General features: G+C 42.9%; 1 protein-coding gene and 1 long non-coding RNA gene across 4 annotated transcripts in view; both read left to right on the top strand.

Annotated features, from left to right (window-relative positions):
- The first annotated feature begins 2,452 nt into the window (after positions 1-2,452).
- LOC108492373 lies at positions 2,453-6,266 on the top strand. Of its 2 annotated transcripts, XR_001873085.1 has the most exons (4): positions 2,453-2,506; positions 4,505-4,627; positions 5,924-5,996; positions 6,169-6,266. It is a non-coding gene; the product is annotated as an uncharacterized LOC108492373 (long non-coding RNA). The 2 variants fall into 2 exon arrangements; XR_001873084.1 differs by having other exon boundaries at positions 5,924-6,231.
- A 945-nt stretch (positions 6,267-7,211) lies between these two features.
- Positions 7,212-16,347, top strand: part of CHST11 (carbohydrate sulfotransferase 11) — a 163,162-nt gene continuing 154,026 nt past the window's right edge. The window contains exon 1 of one of the 2 annotated variants that reach the window (XM_017804912.1): positions 7,212-7,355. In XM_017804912.1, coding sequence (XP_017660401.1) covers positions 7,253-7,355 — 103 coding nt within the window. In that variant the 5' untranslated portion in view covers positions 7,212-7,252. Of the gene's footprint in view, positions 7,371-16,347 lie in introns of both variants that reach the window. The other variant, XM_017804911.1, reaches the window with a different exon arrangement.

Raw genomic sequence — 16,347 nt, 5'->3', positions numbered from 1 at the left:
AACCCACCTTGTTTTCAACCTTGGATCAGTTTTTTACATCCATACTTCTACACTAGCTTCAGTGGTTTTTTTTCTCCTAGTGAAAATGTTAAAGGAATGAGACATAGGAAAAGCATAACAACATAAGAGGTATGTAACTTTCCACTTAAGGCTGTTGACTTGCTGTTGATTTTGGAAAATCTTCAATATGTGTAAGTCCTAAGGACTTTAAGCATACAATTAAATCAAATACGTGTGTAAATGGAATATGTAGTAGCTGTACATGTAAACTAGAATGAACACAGAGCTTGTTTCGTCACTGAAAAATAACAAAGGATTTCACCAGCATCTGCTGACTAAAATGGACTTCTGAACAAGCTCCAGGTAAAGAGAATATGTGTTTTTGTCTTCAGTTTTAGCAAAAAAGGAAAAGAAAAAAAAAAAGGATTTACTGACAATTATAATGATCTAAAATCTTGTGTGAAAGTATTGAATTTTGAGATAGGATTAATATTTTTAATGGGAAACATTTTATATAGGAAAATGTTTATATTTGTACCAGAGCTTTTCAGTCGATAGGCACATTTAGGGCATGATTCATCTCACTGCACTTTAGATGTCTAAAACAGGGCAAATTAATTGTGTCATGTAAATGTGTTTTGTTTTCTGTTGACTAACCAGTTATTGACATCTGACCAGTTAGAGAGCAGCTGGATGGAATATAAGAGTTGGTGAGATGGATCTACCCTACAAGTGACAATGATAATACCAACAATTGATTTACATGCTCAGAAATAATTAAAGACTGTTTCATAAAAGTCTAACAATCATGGTAAAGCACTTTTAAAATCCGTAAACACAGAAGATGATTTTGGGTTTTATTAAAAAAATGCAATTATGTAAATCTGAGTAACTGTTTTTCCAGTTTCCTTTTTTTTTTTTTTTGGGTGGGGTAGGTATTTTCCTTGTTCCCCACCCCCTCCAATAATATTTTTTACTATGACTCTCTTCATGTCTTCTGTAAAGATATTTTTTTCTTTTTTAAGTATGTGTGTGTTCCTATTCAGCTGGATTTTTTTTCCCCCTGAGTAACACATAAGCCACTCCAAGTCTTGGATACAAATCAATTTGCTCCTGAAAGTAGCCTGCTTGAAGTTCAGCTGGGAAAGTGCTGCAGGGTGAATGGAGGAAGCATGCTTACATTTTGTGAAAGTATATGCAATTTGTAGTGTTCTGGTGCTGTGCTGCTTCTGCCAGCCAATAGCCAACACATCCTGCCTTCCTGGCTACCAGGTTTTTTTCTGACACCCTTGTGCCTGATGAGCAGCATAGCAGGATGCCAGCAATATGTTCTGAAGACAATGAGTTATCCCTGGTGTCTGAGAATAGAATTGGTATGAGCAACCCCATGAAAAGCCAGTAATTCCTCTTATTTCAGCCTCTCTGTGCTCTGAGTCACACTTAGACGATGCCCCAAGGTCAGTCAAAAAAGAGATCTGAATTGCAATGCAGATTAAGAGTGCACTGCCATTGCTGGGGAAAATACTTGCCCATTTAAAAGTCCTTTTAACAAAGGCAACTAACTAAATACAAGGGGATTTTGCATGGGCAGAACAGCTTGTCTTGCAGCTGCTTTTGGACTTTACATTTGCCAAATTTTAGTCCAATAATTTCACTTAATAAAAAGTGTCCTTAACTAGCAATGGGGAAAACAGCAAAGGAAGTATACAGAGAGTGAAAAAAAAAAAAAAAAGAGAGAGAGCTGAACTTCACTGGAACTTGGCAAATATTTTAGTGTCTGCTTTGCTCGGGAATTTGTGTTGGCTGTTCTGGTTGTAGCTGTGGTGACAGGTTGCATTGGAATTTTTCTTGGATTTGACTTTCAGGGGTATGTTCCTCAAGTGCAGCCATTTGCATTGCAGGACAAAAGCCAAGCTCTACCTAATAAATGTCTCAAGCAAACGTCAGTCTTTTGGCAGACTTCACCTCTGCTACCTGTTCCAGGGCAAACTGATGTCTCCACTGAAGCCAGTGACACTGTCCTGGGCAGTGCTGGAGCACTGGGTTTGACCCACCACAGCTGTTGATCACAGTGGGCAAGAGGTATAAACATCCATCACCTCTAGAAATTGCATCCTTCAAAGCAAAGCTTAAAAAATTGCTTCCCTGCCTATCTTCTCCATGTCTTTTTACTAAGAATTTTGCAATTAGTATCACAGGGGTCTTGTATCAACCATAGATTTTGCCTGTGGTCCTGCTTTTATCTTGAAATACATCATATATTGCTTCTCCTGATTGCTTCTCCTTATGAATTTAGTTAAGCCAGATGTATGCTTGTCCTTTTATGTATCTTGTTTAACTTAACCATGATCCTGTATTCTGCCACCTTTAAATCAATCCAGTTCCACAACAGAAACTGTCAGCATTGTGAAGTCATTTAAATCCACAGCATTGTTCTTGATTCTAAGAGGCACAAGCATGTGACAGATTGACATTAGCAACACATCTTAGTGTGCTTGCAGACCAGGTATGTACCATTCTGCAAAACATGTTTCTTGCAAGGGTGTCACTTGAGAGATGCTTCATAAGCTTGCCAGGATGTTTTTCTATTGAGGATAATAATATTAAACCTTTAATAACATATATTAATAACAAATAGTTAACAATAAAGGTAATAATAAAGAATAATAATATATAATAATAATAAAATCATCGCATGCATTTTGGAGATGGAAGTGACTCCGTATTTAGCCTTGGAAATGCTGCCCTGCTCTGCAGCTTCTCAAACTCTTCTCAGAGAAGGAAGAATCTGTTCCCAACACAGGACAAAACTACTAGTGAGTTTTGTGAGGAAGCAAGGAAGCTGTCATTCCTTAATGAACAAATAAAGTACAAAACTAAACTGTGGTCCAGCAGTACAGGGGAGTTGGAGACAACGATGCCTTTCAGATAATGCACATTGCGTTCTTAAAACCTCTGTCTCATCAGTCTGGTTTGCATCACCTGGGGGACATGAACTCCCAGAAGCCATAAACTTGTTTCTTCTAGATCGACAGTAGATGAAATCCTCCCTGAAATAGGAGAAATCCAGCTGGTAGCAGAGTGGCATTTAGTAAAGTGTACTTTAAAATCTAAAAAAAAAAAATAAAAAAAAGATAACCCTTCTATTCATGGAAAAGGACACTGGAGGTCTACCTAGAACCAAAAGTTAGATACTGCAAGAACATGGGCTTTCCCTTTAATTCAGTCCTTTGGATTGAAGAGGGCATAAAGGCATTAAAGCATTACCTAAGGCGTCATCATAGAAAATGCAAGATACAGGTCAAGGTATTTCAGAAACACAGCAGATTCTCCAGCTTTGGGAACATCTTGGGGTGGGGGGCGGGGGCCAGGCATCTGCTTAGTTCCAGAAAGGATTGTCTTTCAATTCTCTACGGTGGTGTTTTCCTGGAGGTGGGTGGCCTTTTATTCATGGAGACAGTGAATTGCTGACTGAGAAATCTGTGTAGGGAAATGAGCTTTGTCCTAATTTCGCTGAAGTCAGCTGGGTTAGGAAGGTTCTCAATGACTTTTTTTAATGAGCTCAGAATCAGTATCTTAAAAGACTATCGTACATTAATACAATAACATTGCTAAACACATTTTGACTGACAGGCAACCCTAGGTTGTGCTACAAGGCCCTACAAAGTATGAGGTAGGGAATGTGCCTGACTTTTAATACAGGCATTTGTTTGTCTTCAGCCAGTACAGTTTAGGGCAGCTGGTCAAATGGAAGGTCTTCTGACTGACTGGAATCATTAAAGCAATGTGCTTTTTCCTTGCGGGACAAAGCCAAGACCTGGTCTCTCTATGATATGACTGGTTTTAGCAGGGAAAGTTAAAAACTATCCCTACAGAATATAACCAGAAGGCATGTCCAGAAGATTTTCTCATTGACCTGACTAGACTGCTTCACCCTATGGTGGTTAAGAGTTGTGATGGGATTGAAGTCATGACAGTCTCAAGTTAGACAGAGTCTGAAATTTGCTGTGTTTCAGATCTGAAGGCAGTTTACATGCCTAAAGCTTGTGTGTGTTTCCTCAATAATAAATATTAGACATTTTGTAAAAATTTCACATTCTGTTTTAGGAGGATGAAGCTAATCAGTACAAAAACAAAGCAACTTTTTTTCTGAGATTCTTTCCTTACAGAGGAAAAGTTACGCAGACACCTCACAGATGCCTCTGTTTTCTAATGGTTTTTGTTTCACATTTAAACGTGCTCTTAAATATTAGCTTGCTTGTCATCTTCTTGATGAATTGCACCCTTAGTTTACTACGTGCTGTATTTCTGTCTGTGCTGTTTTTCAACTGCAGTTTTGCTATTTTTAGAGCTTTATCAATAAATAGTGATGTGGGCGGTTTTGTTTGGTGAGTTTTTTCATGAAGCTTTTTTATTATAAAAAATACTCAACAAAACACTGTCTGGACTTCTTTTGATGTCACTGGCATCTGGTTCTTCATCTCTTAAGTTTTTTTTTTTCCAGACATCTCTTGGATGCTCAGAGATATTGAACACTGGTTATTTTCATGGGAATGGTATGTGATCACACCCACAGTACCATCCAGACTCCCTGCTGCTCTGGAGCTGCTGAAGTTTCCACTCAGAGGTGTGCTTTAGAAGAAGTGCCTGAGCTGTTCGTGTACCTATTCTATAACTTGGTGCCTACCTGGAAAGACAACTGTGTTTCCTTATCTACCTCAATTATGCTCTTTTCTGTAGGAAAACCAAAGCACAGCTGTCTCAATCTCTAAAAAATAGGCTGCTGCATTTCATTGTCTTGACTCACCAGAAAGGTTGTCATAGTTGGAAATTTGCAGAAATGCTGTAAGCATTTGGATGGAAGTTAAGTTTGTAATCACAATGTCCATAATGATGCTATTGCCTTATAATGTTCTTTTAATAGTAAATGGCAATACAGCTGGGGATTTTCTTCCTGCTGTTTTAAAGCTCTCCATCATTCCATCACAGGATGATGCTCAGAAAATAAAAAAGTAACTATTGTTAAGCCACACTGAACAACTGTCCACCTTCTCTAGCAGTGTAAAGCATTTTTCTTCTTGTGTCACTTGACTGAGTATTGAGTTCTAGGCTTTTGCCCTCATCCCTCGATGTCTTACCCAGATTCCTGGATACAGTCCAGTTCTTCCTGTTAAAATACTGCAGTTGCAGTTGTGCTGCAGCGTACGTATTGACAGGGGATGCTGAAATGCCAGGCTCTGCTTCTGGTTGACTTTTGCTGACTGCCTTAATGATCTGCCACTTCAATGCATTACATATTAATACTTCTCTTTGTCTAGTGTTTTTCATATAATGCCTTTTTGTTACATTTGCAGTTTGGATTTAAAAGAGAAAAATAAATTTAAATTTTCCTTTACATTAGGAAGACTAGAAAATGGTCACTGTATATTAAAACTGCTAAAGGAAAAAATGGAAAAAATCTACAGAAAGTAAGCAAAATACTGTGTAAAACATTCCTTAATGAACAATGGAAATTATGTCTAATAAGAGGAACTCTAGGCCAAGCCGAAATTATCTACTCTGTTTCAAATGTCTAACTAATTATTGGTTTATCCTTAAGGTAAAAGCTTTTTAATTGGCTTCTGAAAAGTCTGAAAGGAAAACTCTGATGACTTTACATGTTTCTGTCACAATTACCCAGAAAGGAATGTTCATATATTCATACATTTTGGGTTAGTTGGCTGGGGTTTTTTGGTTGGTGGGGGTTTTGTTTGGTTGGTTTTTTTGGGTTTTTTTGGGGGAGTTTGTTTTTTTTTTTTTGGGGGGGGGGAGGTGGAGGGCAGGTGCAATGGAAGTGGAGGGGTTTTTTTTAGCTTAAAATGTTTTACCCCACTTGCTTCCCAGCTTTGGACTCAGTCTGTTTAGGGCTATTTTAATTTTACAGATCCCTCCCCCGCAACTCATTGGAAGAACAGACAGAAGCCTGAAGGGAAAAAATCCTTTTACACATGAAGATGGTATCAGCATCGTAAAATGATTTTCACTTTAGCAAAAAAAGAAAACCAATAGCAATCCGGTATTTGGGTGCATCAGGGAAACAAACAGAACAGTTAACACCGTCCAAGGATAAATGGTATGTTGTTAAGAAGACATTTTTATTCAGCACTGTACTTTTCAACACCTGTCTAGTTCAAAGCAAGAGGATAGTTCCAGTTTGGGAGCTCTGCCGCGTGGTTCACGTTGGAAACCTCGTTCGGGACTCAGCTGACCCGCAGTCGCTCACACCCCCCGGCTCAGCAGCAGCCCCAGACGTCCCAAACCCCGACGAAAGCTTGGACACGGCAGATGCCTTTTGTTCTGTTGCTCTGAGCTCTTCTGCATTCCTCCCACGTACGGTCTCGTATCTCATTGCCTGGTGCTGCTCTCGGCTACCGAGAGGTAGATCCACCTTCGGTGGACAAGCCGCGGGGCAAGGACCTTTTGTTTCCCACAGACAAATGAGCAATGTCAGTTAATTCAGAAAACTTAAAAATCTCTCACTTAAAAACAAAAAGAGCTTTCATTTCTGGCAGGCCAGGTGGCAGTGTTTTCGCCGGGGATGATTCAGAGCGCCGGGAAGTTGGTGTTTACACCGGCTATAAATAAGAACAGCTCCCGGCCGGGACAGCGCGACAGCGGGGAGACAGGACGGCAGCGACTGTCTGTGACATAACCTCTGGGGCGAGGGAACACTTGGAAGGTGGCATTTAGGGTTAGCAGAGTGACAGGCACCACCAGAGTGGGAGATGAGGATTTCTCCGCACAAACCGGGCGCGGGGCAGAGCTAGGCGGGGGGCGGTTGCTCCTGCCCAGACTCCGAGCCCCTGAAGAGGGCGAGCGTGACCCCGAAGTGGTCAAGTTCACCGGCAGTGCCGGCAGCCCCGTCCGCTCGGGGCCGGGACAGACCGGGAGGTGCCGGGGCGCGCCCCTGCAGCCGCGTCCCCGCCCGCCGCCACCGCCGCCGGGCGGGACCATCTCTCCCCCTGCCACGGGGGGGGGGCGCGCTCCGCCCCGGCTCCCCGCCTGGCCCGCCTCCCCCCGCGCGGCGCAGAGCGCCCCTCCGCCTTGCGCGCGGCGTGGTCCCGCCCAGCGCAGGCATTAACGCCCCCCGTGCGGGGCGCGGGCGCCCGGGCATCCTCCGGCGGCGGCTCCGCGGAGCGGGGCGGGCGCGGAGCGGCTCCCAGCGCCAGCCGTGCGCGCTCCGCCGCCCCTCTCTGCGCCGCCGGGCAACGCCATGAAGCCGGCGGTGCTGGAAATAATGAGGATGAACCGGGTGTGCAGGATGGTCCTGGTCACTTCCGTGGGCTCCTTCATCCTCGTCATCTTCTATTTCCAAAGTATGTTGCACCCAGGTAGGGCACCGGCACCGCAAAACCGCACCGGCATCGCCGGCCCCGCGGAGGGCAGCGCCCGCTCACTGCCCGCCCCGCTCTCCGCCGGCACAGGTGGCGGGCGCCCCGGGAGCCCTCGGTGGCTGCCGCCGGCCCCGGCTCTCGTCCCCCGGCGCCGCTGCGGGAGGAGCGGGGCTCGGCGGCGGCGGGCGCAGCCCCCGGCAGCCCCGTCCCGGCCGCCGCCCGCGGCAGCCGCGGGAAGGTCGCCTCGCCCCCACCCGCAGAAAAACTTCCCGCGGGAGGGAGGAAAGTTGGCTTATTTAAGAATTTTGTTATTTTTTCCGCTTTGTATCGTGCGTTTGGTGAAGGGGAACGGGGGCCGGCAGCGGCTGGCGAGGCTGCGGCGGCGGAGAGCGGCTCCGGGAGCTACCCGGCCCCCTGGGGGTCCCTTCCAGCTGGGAGCGGGACCCCCGGCCCTTCGCCCATGTGCAGCCACGGGCCTTCGTCTCCCCTGCTTTTCGTTTTGGGAGGTGTCAGGGACACCGCGTCCGTGCGGGGACACCCGCCATCGCCGGCGAGCGGCTCCGCGCCGGCTGCCCGAGTTGGCCGGAGCGGAGGGGGCGGCTGCCCTGCCCGGCCCGAGCCGTCCCTGCCCGGGGGCGCTGCTGCCCGGTCCTGCCTTGTCTCGGGTGTTCGGGCGGCTGAGGAGCTCCGGTGGAGCCGCTGGCTGCTCACGGGTGTCCGCAGGGACCGTGGTTGCGGAGCGCCGTGCAGGGGTGCGTGGATCACCTCGGATCCACACTCCTGGGTACCTAATGCGGCTTTAGTTTTCCAGTTCACAAGCTCGGTGGACACTAGCGATGGAGCTGTACTAGGGGTAGCGGGTGCGTGCTCTCATGGAAGTCGTGCATAGGTCAGCTGCTGATTCACATAAAGGTGGAATTGGGCTGTGGAAACTTCATGCGGTGTCTGCTGGGCGCACAGACCCGTCGTGGATTGCAGAGAGGCTGCCTTGTGCGGCTTGGCTGTGAAATCTGTCCAGCATGGCAAAAAGAATTAATTTTGATCTGTCTGTCTGTCTGTCTCACTTTTTCCTCTTCCTACCGGAGAAACGAGATGAAAATTGCAGTGTCTTTTTTGGAGGGGTCTGACAAGCTGAACAGAAGAACGAGGCTTGTAAGAGGGAGTGATAGCCCTTAGCGGGCCAACAGCTGTAGCTGACAGAGTGGCCACGCTCCTCGGCAGGCGACTCTTCTTATCTGTACCCGTTAATCTTTACTGCCAGCTCTCAGGTGTCCTGGCTACGGGCGTATAGCTGTAGATGATAAAAGAATTGCAATTTGGTAAAAAGAAAAAGGACCTATTCACTTTGAGTCTTTCCTTCACTCCTTGTGGCTACCGTAGATGTGGCACTTAGGGATGTAATTTAGTGGTGGACTTGGCAGTGTTGGGTTAATGGTTGGATTCAATCTTAGAGATCCTTTCCAATGTAAATTATTCTGTGAAAAATTATTTTTCCTTAAAGTCTTTGGAGACTTTTTTGTCAAATGGTAAAGCCTTAGTGCACTGATAGAATTAGGAATCAGTAGCTCTGCTGTTTTGTGGTGAAGCCAGGTCCCGTTTGGTGTTTTTCTACCAGCTGTCTGCTCCTCTAGAGTTGGTATCATTTGCTTGATGAATGTGTTCTCGTATGGTGCCCATCTGTGTTAATACCTGCCAACTTCTTGGAAAAATTAGCATATCTTTTTTTTCCTGCTGTGTCTGCCCCATGCTTACTGGCTTCACAAGGAGTGCTCAGTCCTTAGCAGACCTGGAGAAGGCTTTATTTCAGGTCTTTAAGGCACTCTGCAGAATTGTTGATTGTAATACAGCTTCACCAATTTAATAGAATTGTGATATTTTAATTGGTGGCATTCCTCAGATATTATGGTTTGCACATGTGTTCATAAAATTTGACCATAACTTATTACTTCTCCTTGTTTCAGATGAATTATACTGATGGAACACAAACTCAGCATGCAGTAGGTGAGAGATTAGGTTGAATCTTCTTCTGTGAATTTTTGAATGTAGAAAAATTGTCTTTTAAGAATTCTCAGTATGCTTTGTAGTTAACTGTTGGAGATTATGGCTTTGTATTCATTGTATTGTGAAGCTATAAATAGGTTGAGATTTTAGTACAATTCAAAGGATTTAGCATGAACTCCGAGGAGGGAATGTGATGCTGTAAAATCACCAGGAGGATAACATGCACCCATTTTCTGTTTGACACGTATTTAAGTTGTTACTGCGAGTGGTGTAGATCTGGAAATAAACAGATCACAACCCTTATTGTACCTTTTTGATCATAAGTGATTGTGCTTTTTCATGTGGGCTGTTTCTATCGTGGAAACTGCTGGACAGCTGTTAAGCCCTACTCTAGTCCCGTATAGAGTGTGCCCATTTGGGTTACACATGGTTTGTAAGGCTCGGACAGCTGCTTTCCCAGCTATCTGTTGTGCAGTTGTGTGTGTTACCGTCTTGGTAGCGCAAGTGATCGATGAATGTAGAGTTCTTGGAGGGCCAGGAGAGAGGGAGGTGGTAGACCTGTCGAGGTGATATACATCAGGTAGCAGAGAATTTTTAGGAATTAGATCTTTATTTTAAGATATGCTCATAATCCTTCTTGATGTATGTCTAAATTCACTGGAGCGAGACCCTGGGCAGAGTGCATGTCAGGTGGGATGGGACTGGAGGTATTAAGAGCTTTCAAAATCTTGGCTAATGTCCTTTTTTTTTTTTTTTTTTGTGGAGGGTGTTCTAAATTCTGGCTGGTCTCCACTGAAGCATGTCTTTGGACAGCTGCAGGAGGGAGCTGTCTCTCATACTCTGACTCGCCAGTGTCACTGTTGTTGGTAGTTTAACCACACTAACATAGGCACCTTGTAATCAGAATTAGATGAAAAACTCCCTGCCTAACCTTTTGGATGGAAAATAAGGTTTTCAATTAAGTTCTCTGCAAGAAGTGTCAGCTCCTTATTGTCAGTTTCTTCACCCTTCGGGTTCTCTTGGCAAATTTCAGGAGACTCTGTTTACAAAGTTTTCTGAACGATTTTAGATGTGAGACAGCCAAGGTGAAAGATGCTAGAAGGCCACCAAATGATGAGTCCAGTCCCCTCGGGGGTAAGGCAACTTTTCATCTGTAAGATAGAAATTTTCTGTTTTAGGAGGTCTGAGTGTGGAACTCTTGCTAGAAACATGAGAGACAAATTTCTGCTGACAGTTTTTTATTGTCTTTGGGATAAATAAATAAAAAAATGACATAGTTAACAGAAACCTGTCTTCAAAATAAACAAAAAACCCTAACAACACACACAAAGCCTGAAGCTTGGAAGATGAGCTATGCTTTATCTTCCCAAAAGATTATGATGTGTGTCCCTTGTGCCTCTTCTAATATATTCATATTGGAAGGAGATAAGGTGTTTTTTACTTTTTTTTTTTATGGCTCTGTACCCATTCTTTGGGAAGTCAGTGGTAAATGTGCTGTTTGGTTAATACACCTTTGCATTATATGAATTTTAGCAGAGATTGCTTATGAGCTAGGGAACCCACCCTCCCCAATTAGGTTTGCCATCCAGTTGTTGGTGGAGGAAGGTGAATGGTGCTGCTCTCCAGTGCTCAGGAGCACTGTAAAGAAGACTTTGGAGATGATCCTGGCTGTTGTGACTTGTCTCAGGGTCTGTTTGTTCCTGAGGGAGGAAATGGTAGGAGGGACTTCAGTATGTTTTCCTATCTCCCCTGTCTAGCCTTTTCTGGATAAACATTCTGCAGTGTTTGCTAGAGTTGGACATATAGCAATGTATAGCTGATTTTCCTCAACTCTCTTGCTCAGAATACTTTTCCTGCTATGCTCTATCTATCTAAATGAATGCAAGTTGATTATTGCTCCATGCTCCTGGATCTTGTGTCTGTGTGAAATAAGTCAGTCTTGGGGTTTTATATGACAGCCAATCTGCTGCTTTTTGTGTGAAATCAGTTTGCTCACTAGTCTTTAGCCTGCCTACACTTTCACAGATGTGTTTGCTTTCTTCTGTAGGCATCCCAGCTGCAGTGAGCGGGGGGACTGTGAGTCAGTCAGTGTAGGCAGGAGTTGCTCTGCTAGGCTGGGAGTCAGACTGGTGCTGTGTTAGGATCCCTCAAGATGTGAAATTCCTCGTATAGGTAGAACAATTAGTGCTATCTTTATCTTACCTGAGACAGTTTTATGAAACTAACTTATTCTTAACCTGATTCCCTCCCCCATCCAGAAATTTTTTGCTCTATTTTTCATGTCCTGTTTTAGACTTCCACTGTTCTCCTACAGATGCTAGCAAAGGTTAGATCCTCAAACTTTCCTCCTGTCCACGACCATCTCAGTTACACATGCAGCCTTGTGTGACTGATAGGTGACATCTACCTTTGCTCAAATGTCAGAACAACTCAGACCGTGTGGGATTTTTTAACTTGTATCTGAAGACAAGCTCACCATTGGTTTTGATGGAAGATTCTGTTTGAAAATCAATGCAGCAGTCTCCCATCTTGCAATTGATCTTCGCTTTCTCCTCTGCTTACAAAGGAGAATGAGATCTGCAAAGCAGTGGGTGTGTGGCATTCCTTTGATGGACCCTGTATACTGGTTTTAAATTATTCTGTTTGGGATACAGAGAAATGGAGTTCATTTGACAGCCACAAGAAACTGGCCCTCATTTAATTGCATGCAATGAAATCCATCCCCCAGTTGCAGGCAGAAACCCCCGCTGTGTGCCTGGGAGGGGACTGTGCTGTATCTCTGTGTGGGTGTCCCTACAAGCTTTTCATAGATTTCCATGCAACTGTCATCAGTGTGAGCAAACTTTCTCTGGTCCCTTTTCTTAAAGGTACTGGTTGTCCGGAACTCCTTTAAGTTGAGAGTTAAACTGCTCTTTGTATCTTGTGAAAATCTTCCTGGTTAGTGAATATTACAAGAGCAATTTTTTCTGTCACAGCACGTATGAGCGTAGCTTTTTGCAACAACTGCTTGCTGACCTTAAGAAATAAAAATCTGTCTCTCAATGTGTATGAGTAAAAATTAGCTGGGTAATTCCTGTCAGCAGTAATGTCTTATTACATTTTAACATCTCAGAATATTTATTACTTCACAGTTACGTTTTTTTACCATGTAGGTTCTTATAAGCTTTTCATTTTTATATTAATGTGTATCAATATTGAGAAACTGTGTGCTGACTTTCAGAGTACTGACATTCTATTCACAGATGTAAAGGTATCATGACTTAGCTAAAGAAACTTTTTCAGAGATAAAGTCAATGTGAATGGAAACTTTGTTTTTTCCCTAGCAAAAAAACATACTAAGCAGAAATTCCCAGTGCTTTTTATGAACAAATTTATACAGTTGATTGAGTGCAACTGGTATCTCAGTTTTATCTCGTATTCAGAAATATGAGCATATTTCTGAATTCTTAAATTGTTTCCATTACTTTTCAGAAGTGACAGGTAGTTTATCTTGTACTGTACTATGTAACTAACTCTAAAAGTGGTTCAGAGAATTGGAAGAAATTAGATTCATGTTACTTTTTCCAAAGCCAGCACTACTGTATTTTGTTTGACTCTGTTGCCAGATGTACTATATCAAATCCTCCCTGACAAAGCTGTTGCAGTCGTCCTTGTGTGAATGTCATTCCAGCACAGTTTTTTTCCTCTCAAGCCTTTTAGGCTGATGCATATGTATTATGTATCAACTCTAAGTAGATCCTGAGGGAGTTAAGGACTGGGTTGGGGGACACAACAGTTTGAATCTGATGATATTTCTTTCTAATTGTGTTGTTCAAAGCAAACGTTTGAGATTTGTGTGTCACTTGTCCGAGTGTCAACATACATAAAATCAAGCATAGATGCATGGGTGCAGGGCCCAGTTCAAATCAAAAATGAAAAGAGCAGGAGTTTTCCCCTTCACAATAACAGAATAAAATTAAGTTCAGGAATGATCTGCTTGTGTAGACCTGGCATGTCCAGGATAAAGATGAAGAGATGTCTGTGGTGGGTCATTTAGATTCAGTAGCCAAAGATAACATTATATAAGATACAAGATAACATGTATTACAAAGATAACATTTCAAAGCACATTCTTGTGTTCTTGGATGTTCCTGTTCCCTGTGAAGTCCATTCCTATGATATGTTTGTGGATGAGGTATTTGTCCTTACAGTTGCAATTCAAACTGTTGAGTTCGATTAATTCCTCATTATTTGTGTTTCAGTATTCAGATAGAATGCTTGCATGTGAAAAAGTGGTGTTTCTGGCACAAGCCTCATGCTCTTCACTAGAAGATGAAATCACCAGAGACTACTGTGGACCAGTGAAAGAATTCAGTTCCTAATTATATCTGGTTCATGCCTCCAGACATAGGGATTTTCTTAGATTTCAATTTTGTGAATGTAATCAGTGGAGCATGCAGCATCTTCCCACTTTCATGTAATTGTTTGGCACCTGAAACTAAGGTTTCCTGGATAAATCAAAATTTTGCTGCATATGCACTAAGACTCTGGGTTGCTTCTCTTGCCTAATGTTATCCCCCATTTTTCATTTAACGCTGGTCGACGAACATGGTTTGTGTTCTTGCCCTCTCTATGTGCTCCTTAATAAGGAGTTAGCTGTTGATGAAGTTGCCTGGAGTGGATCCGTTCCCTTCTGTCAACCTGAAATTGAATGGCCTGTGTTAGATTTCAGCTCCCTCCCCAGTGTCCTCTCAGGTTGTCACACCACTGGAAGTACCTAATGAAAGGCAACCTATGCACAGATAATGAGCACTTATCTGTAAGGAATAAGTGCACAGAGGGTGCTGACTATCCTGTGGCAGTCTACATCCTCTGCTCTGCCCGTTCTGTGATGTCCAGCTTGGTCCCTGCAGGCTGGTGGGGAACCCCTCATACAGAGCAGGAGGATTGCGGGTGTGTCTGTGGGAGCTGGCTTGTTTTACCTGTTCCACTCTGTGAACTTAGATGATTGGAAAGCTCTGTGGCAGCAAGTCTCAGAGAGCCAGAGTGGGTGACAGGACTCTCATTTCTTTGATAAGATAACAGGACTTTGAATAAACCACATGCTATAAGTAGGTGCAGCACAAGCATTTTTTAATTTGTGGTAAGGAGACTTTGTGTCCACATCAGTCAGGGAGACTTCCTAGTATTGAAGAAATTTCACTGCCTTATGCATTTAACATTTAAATATCTAGGGTTTTTTTTAATTTCAAAATAATAATGCCTTTTTTGTTTGCTTTTTACACTGTGCCTAATGTTGGCAATGAAAGTAAATGATAGATTTGCTTTTGGGCATATTAATTTTACACACTAGAGATGAGGTCCTGAATGAGGCATTAACATTTAGTTTGTAAGCATCAGAAGGGGATTTTATTTAAAAGAAATAAAATTAGATGGCTGCTACTGGAACATTTGAAGTAAAGTGTTCATTAGAACATACTGACTGACACTGAGGCTAGATTTGGAAACTTAGTATTTCAGGGTTTTTCTCTGACAAATTTGAATCTCTGGATTAAAAAAGATGAGTATGAGCACTTATAAAATGCTGACTGAAAAAAAAGATGGCTATGCACACAAATGTGCATGAGTGTGCCTGTGCACTCACCCAGCTTCACACCCCCTACAAAATCTGTAGTTGGTGGCCCAGGTAATCCAAATACATTGATTTCTGAAGTGCAAACCCTTTCTCCTAACAAGGATGCTGTAAGGAGTATCAAGTTCTTTGTTATTAAAAGAAATCCCAGAAGTGCCAAGTGCTCCACATAGGCGCCTCTGTTATTTTACTAATTGAAATGAGTAGTAAGTGTGGTTTCTTGTTTCTTTTATTCCTTCTCAACTTATACGTGTTTGGAAACATTCAGCTTGAGAGATGTAATGATTTTATGAATTCTTTCTAGGCTGTGAAAGAGCAGGAGTTTTTGTAGTTTATCAGTATATCAGTTTAAACAGTAAGAGTGCCTCTTCAAGGTAGCCTTCATCTTGTTTGTGCCAGGCTGTAGACACTGAAGGATGACTTTGCTCCATTGCTATCAATCACTGCTGCAATGGCTTCACACTCCTATGAAAAAACGTAAAAGAAGGTGCTGGGGGAAATGGAAAATACAAACAATGCAATTGAACAGAATTTCTCACAGCACTGTGATTCCGGGGGTTTGGGAGATGGTAACTCTATCCAACAAATGTCACGAAGGTAGGTGGACTGCACTGGGCGAAAACAGGTGCGAAATGCTCACATCCTGTAAATGTTGTCTGCTCTTCGTTTTGCGGTGAGAAGTAGCCTTGATTTCAAGGATGTGAGTGAAGTGATCGATGTGTGGTTTTACAGGATCAGGCCCCCCTTCTCTTTCTTCTCTAGTAGGTGAAGGAGGAGGATATCATCCTTCTCAGCTGTGCTTAATCTGCAGAGGAACTGCTGCTGCTGCTTTGAGCATTGTCTCAGGCTAAAATATGCCATATTAAAATATCTTAATATCAAAAGATTATGTCTTTTTATGTTTCTTGTCTGAAACATAAAACTATTGGGAGACAATAGTTTTTACTTGCAGAGTCCACATATAAAAATCCACAAGGAATAAAGCCTTTGTTGGGTTTCAATCCACTTTTCAAACACATTGTGCTCTGTAAAAAGCAGAGGACTATGGGATTTTTTTCCTTTATTTTAAAAGTGAACGGTTTCTATTCATATTTAAGACATTGACAATTCAAGATACATTTTGTAGATGGTGAAAAGGTAGGTTTCAAGACCCTCAGAGTAATGCCTTCTGAATTCATTTAATAAATGACATTGTAGCTACTCATTTTCATGCTTTTTTGGCTGATAAATGATTGTATAAGGGAATCAAAAGGTTTAAAATGGATAGCTTGTAGGGGTTTTTGAATTAGGCAAGGTAGACATATAGTTAATAAGGTGACTATAATTGGATCTTATGGATGATCTTTACTGTAATACCTTGTC

This window comes from Lepidothrix coronata, unplaced genomic scaffold, assembly GCF_001604755.1.
Source record: "Lepidothrix coronata isolate B3197 unplaced genomic scaffold, Lepidothrix_coronata-1.0 Scaffold10, whole genome shotgun sequence".
NCBI lineage: Eukaryota > Metazoa > Chordata > Aves > Passeriformes > Pipridae > Lepidothrix > Lepidothrix coronata.
Note: the sequence above shows the minus strand (reverse complement) of the source record. Positions and strands in the feature narration are given on the sequence as shown.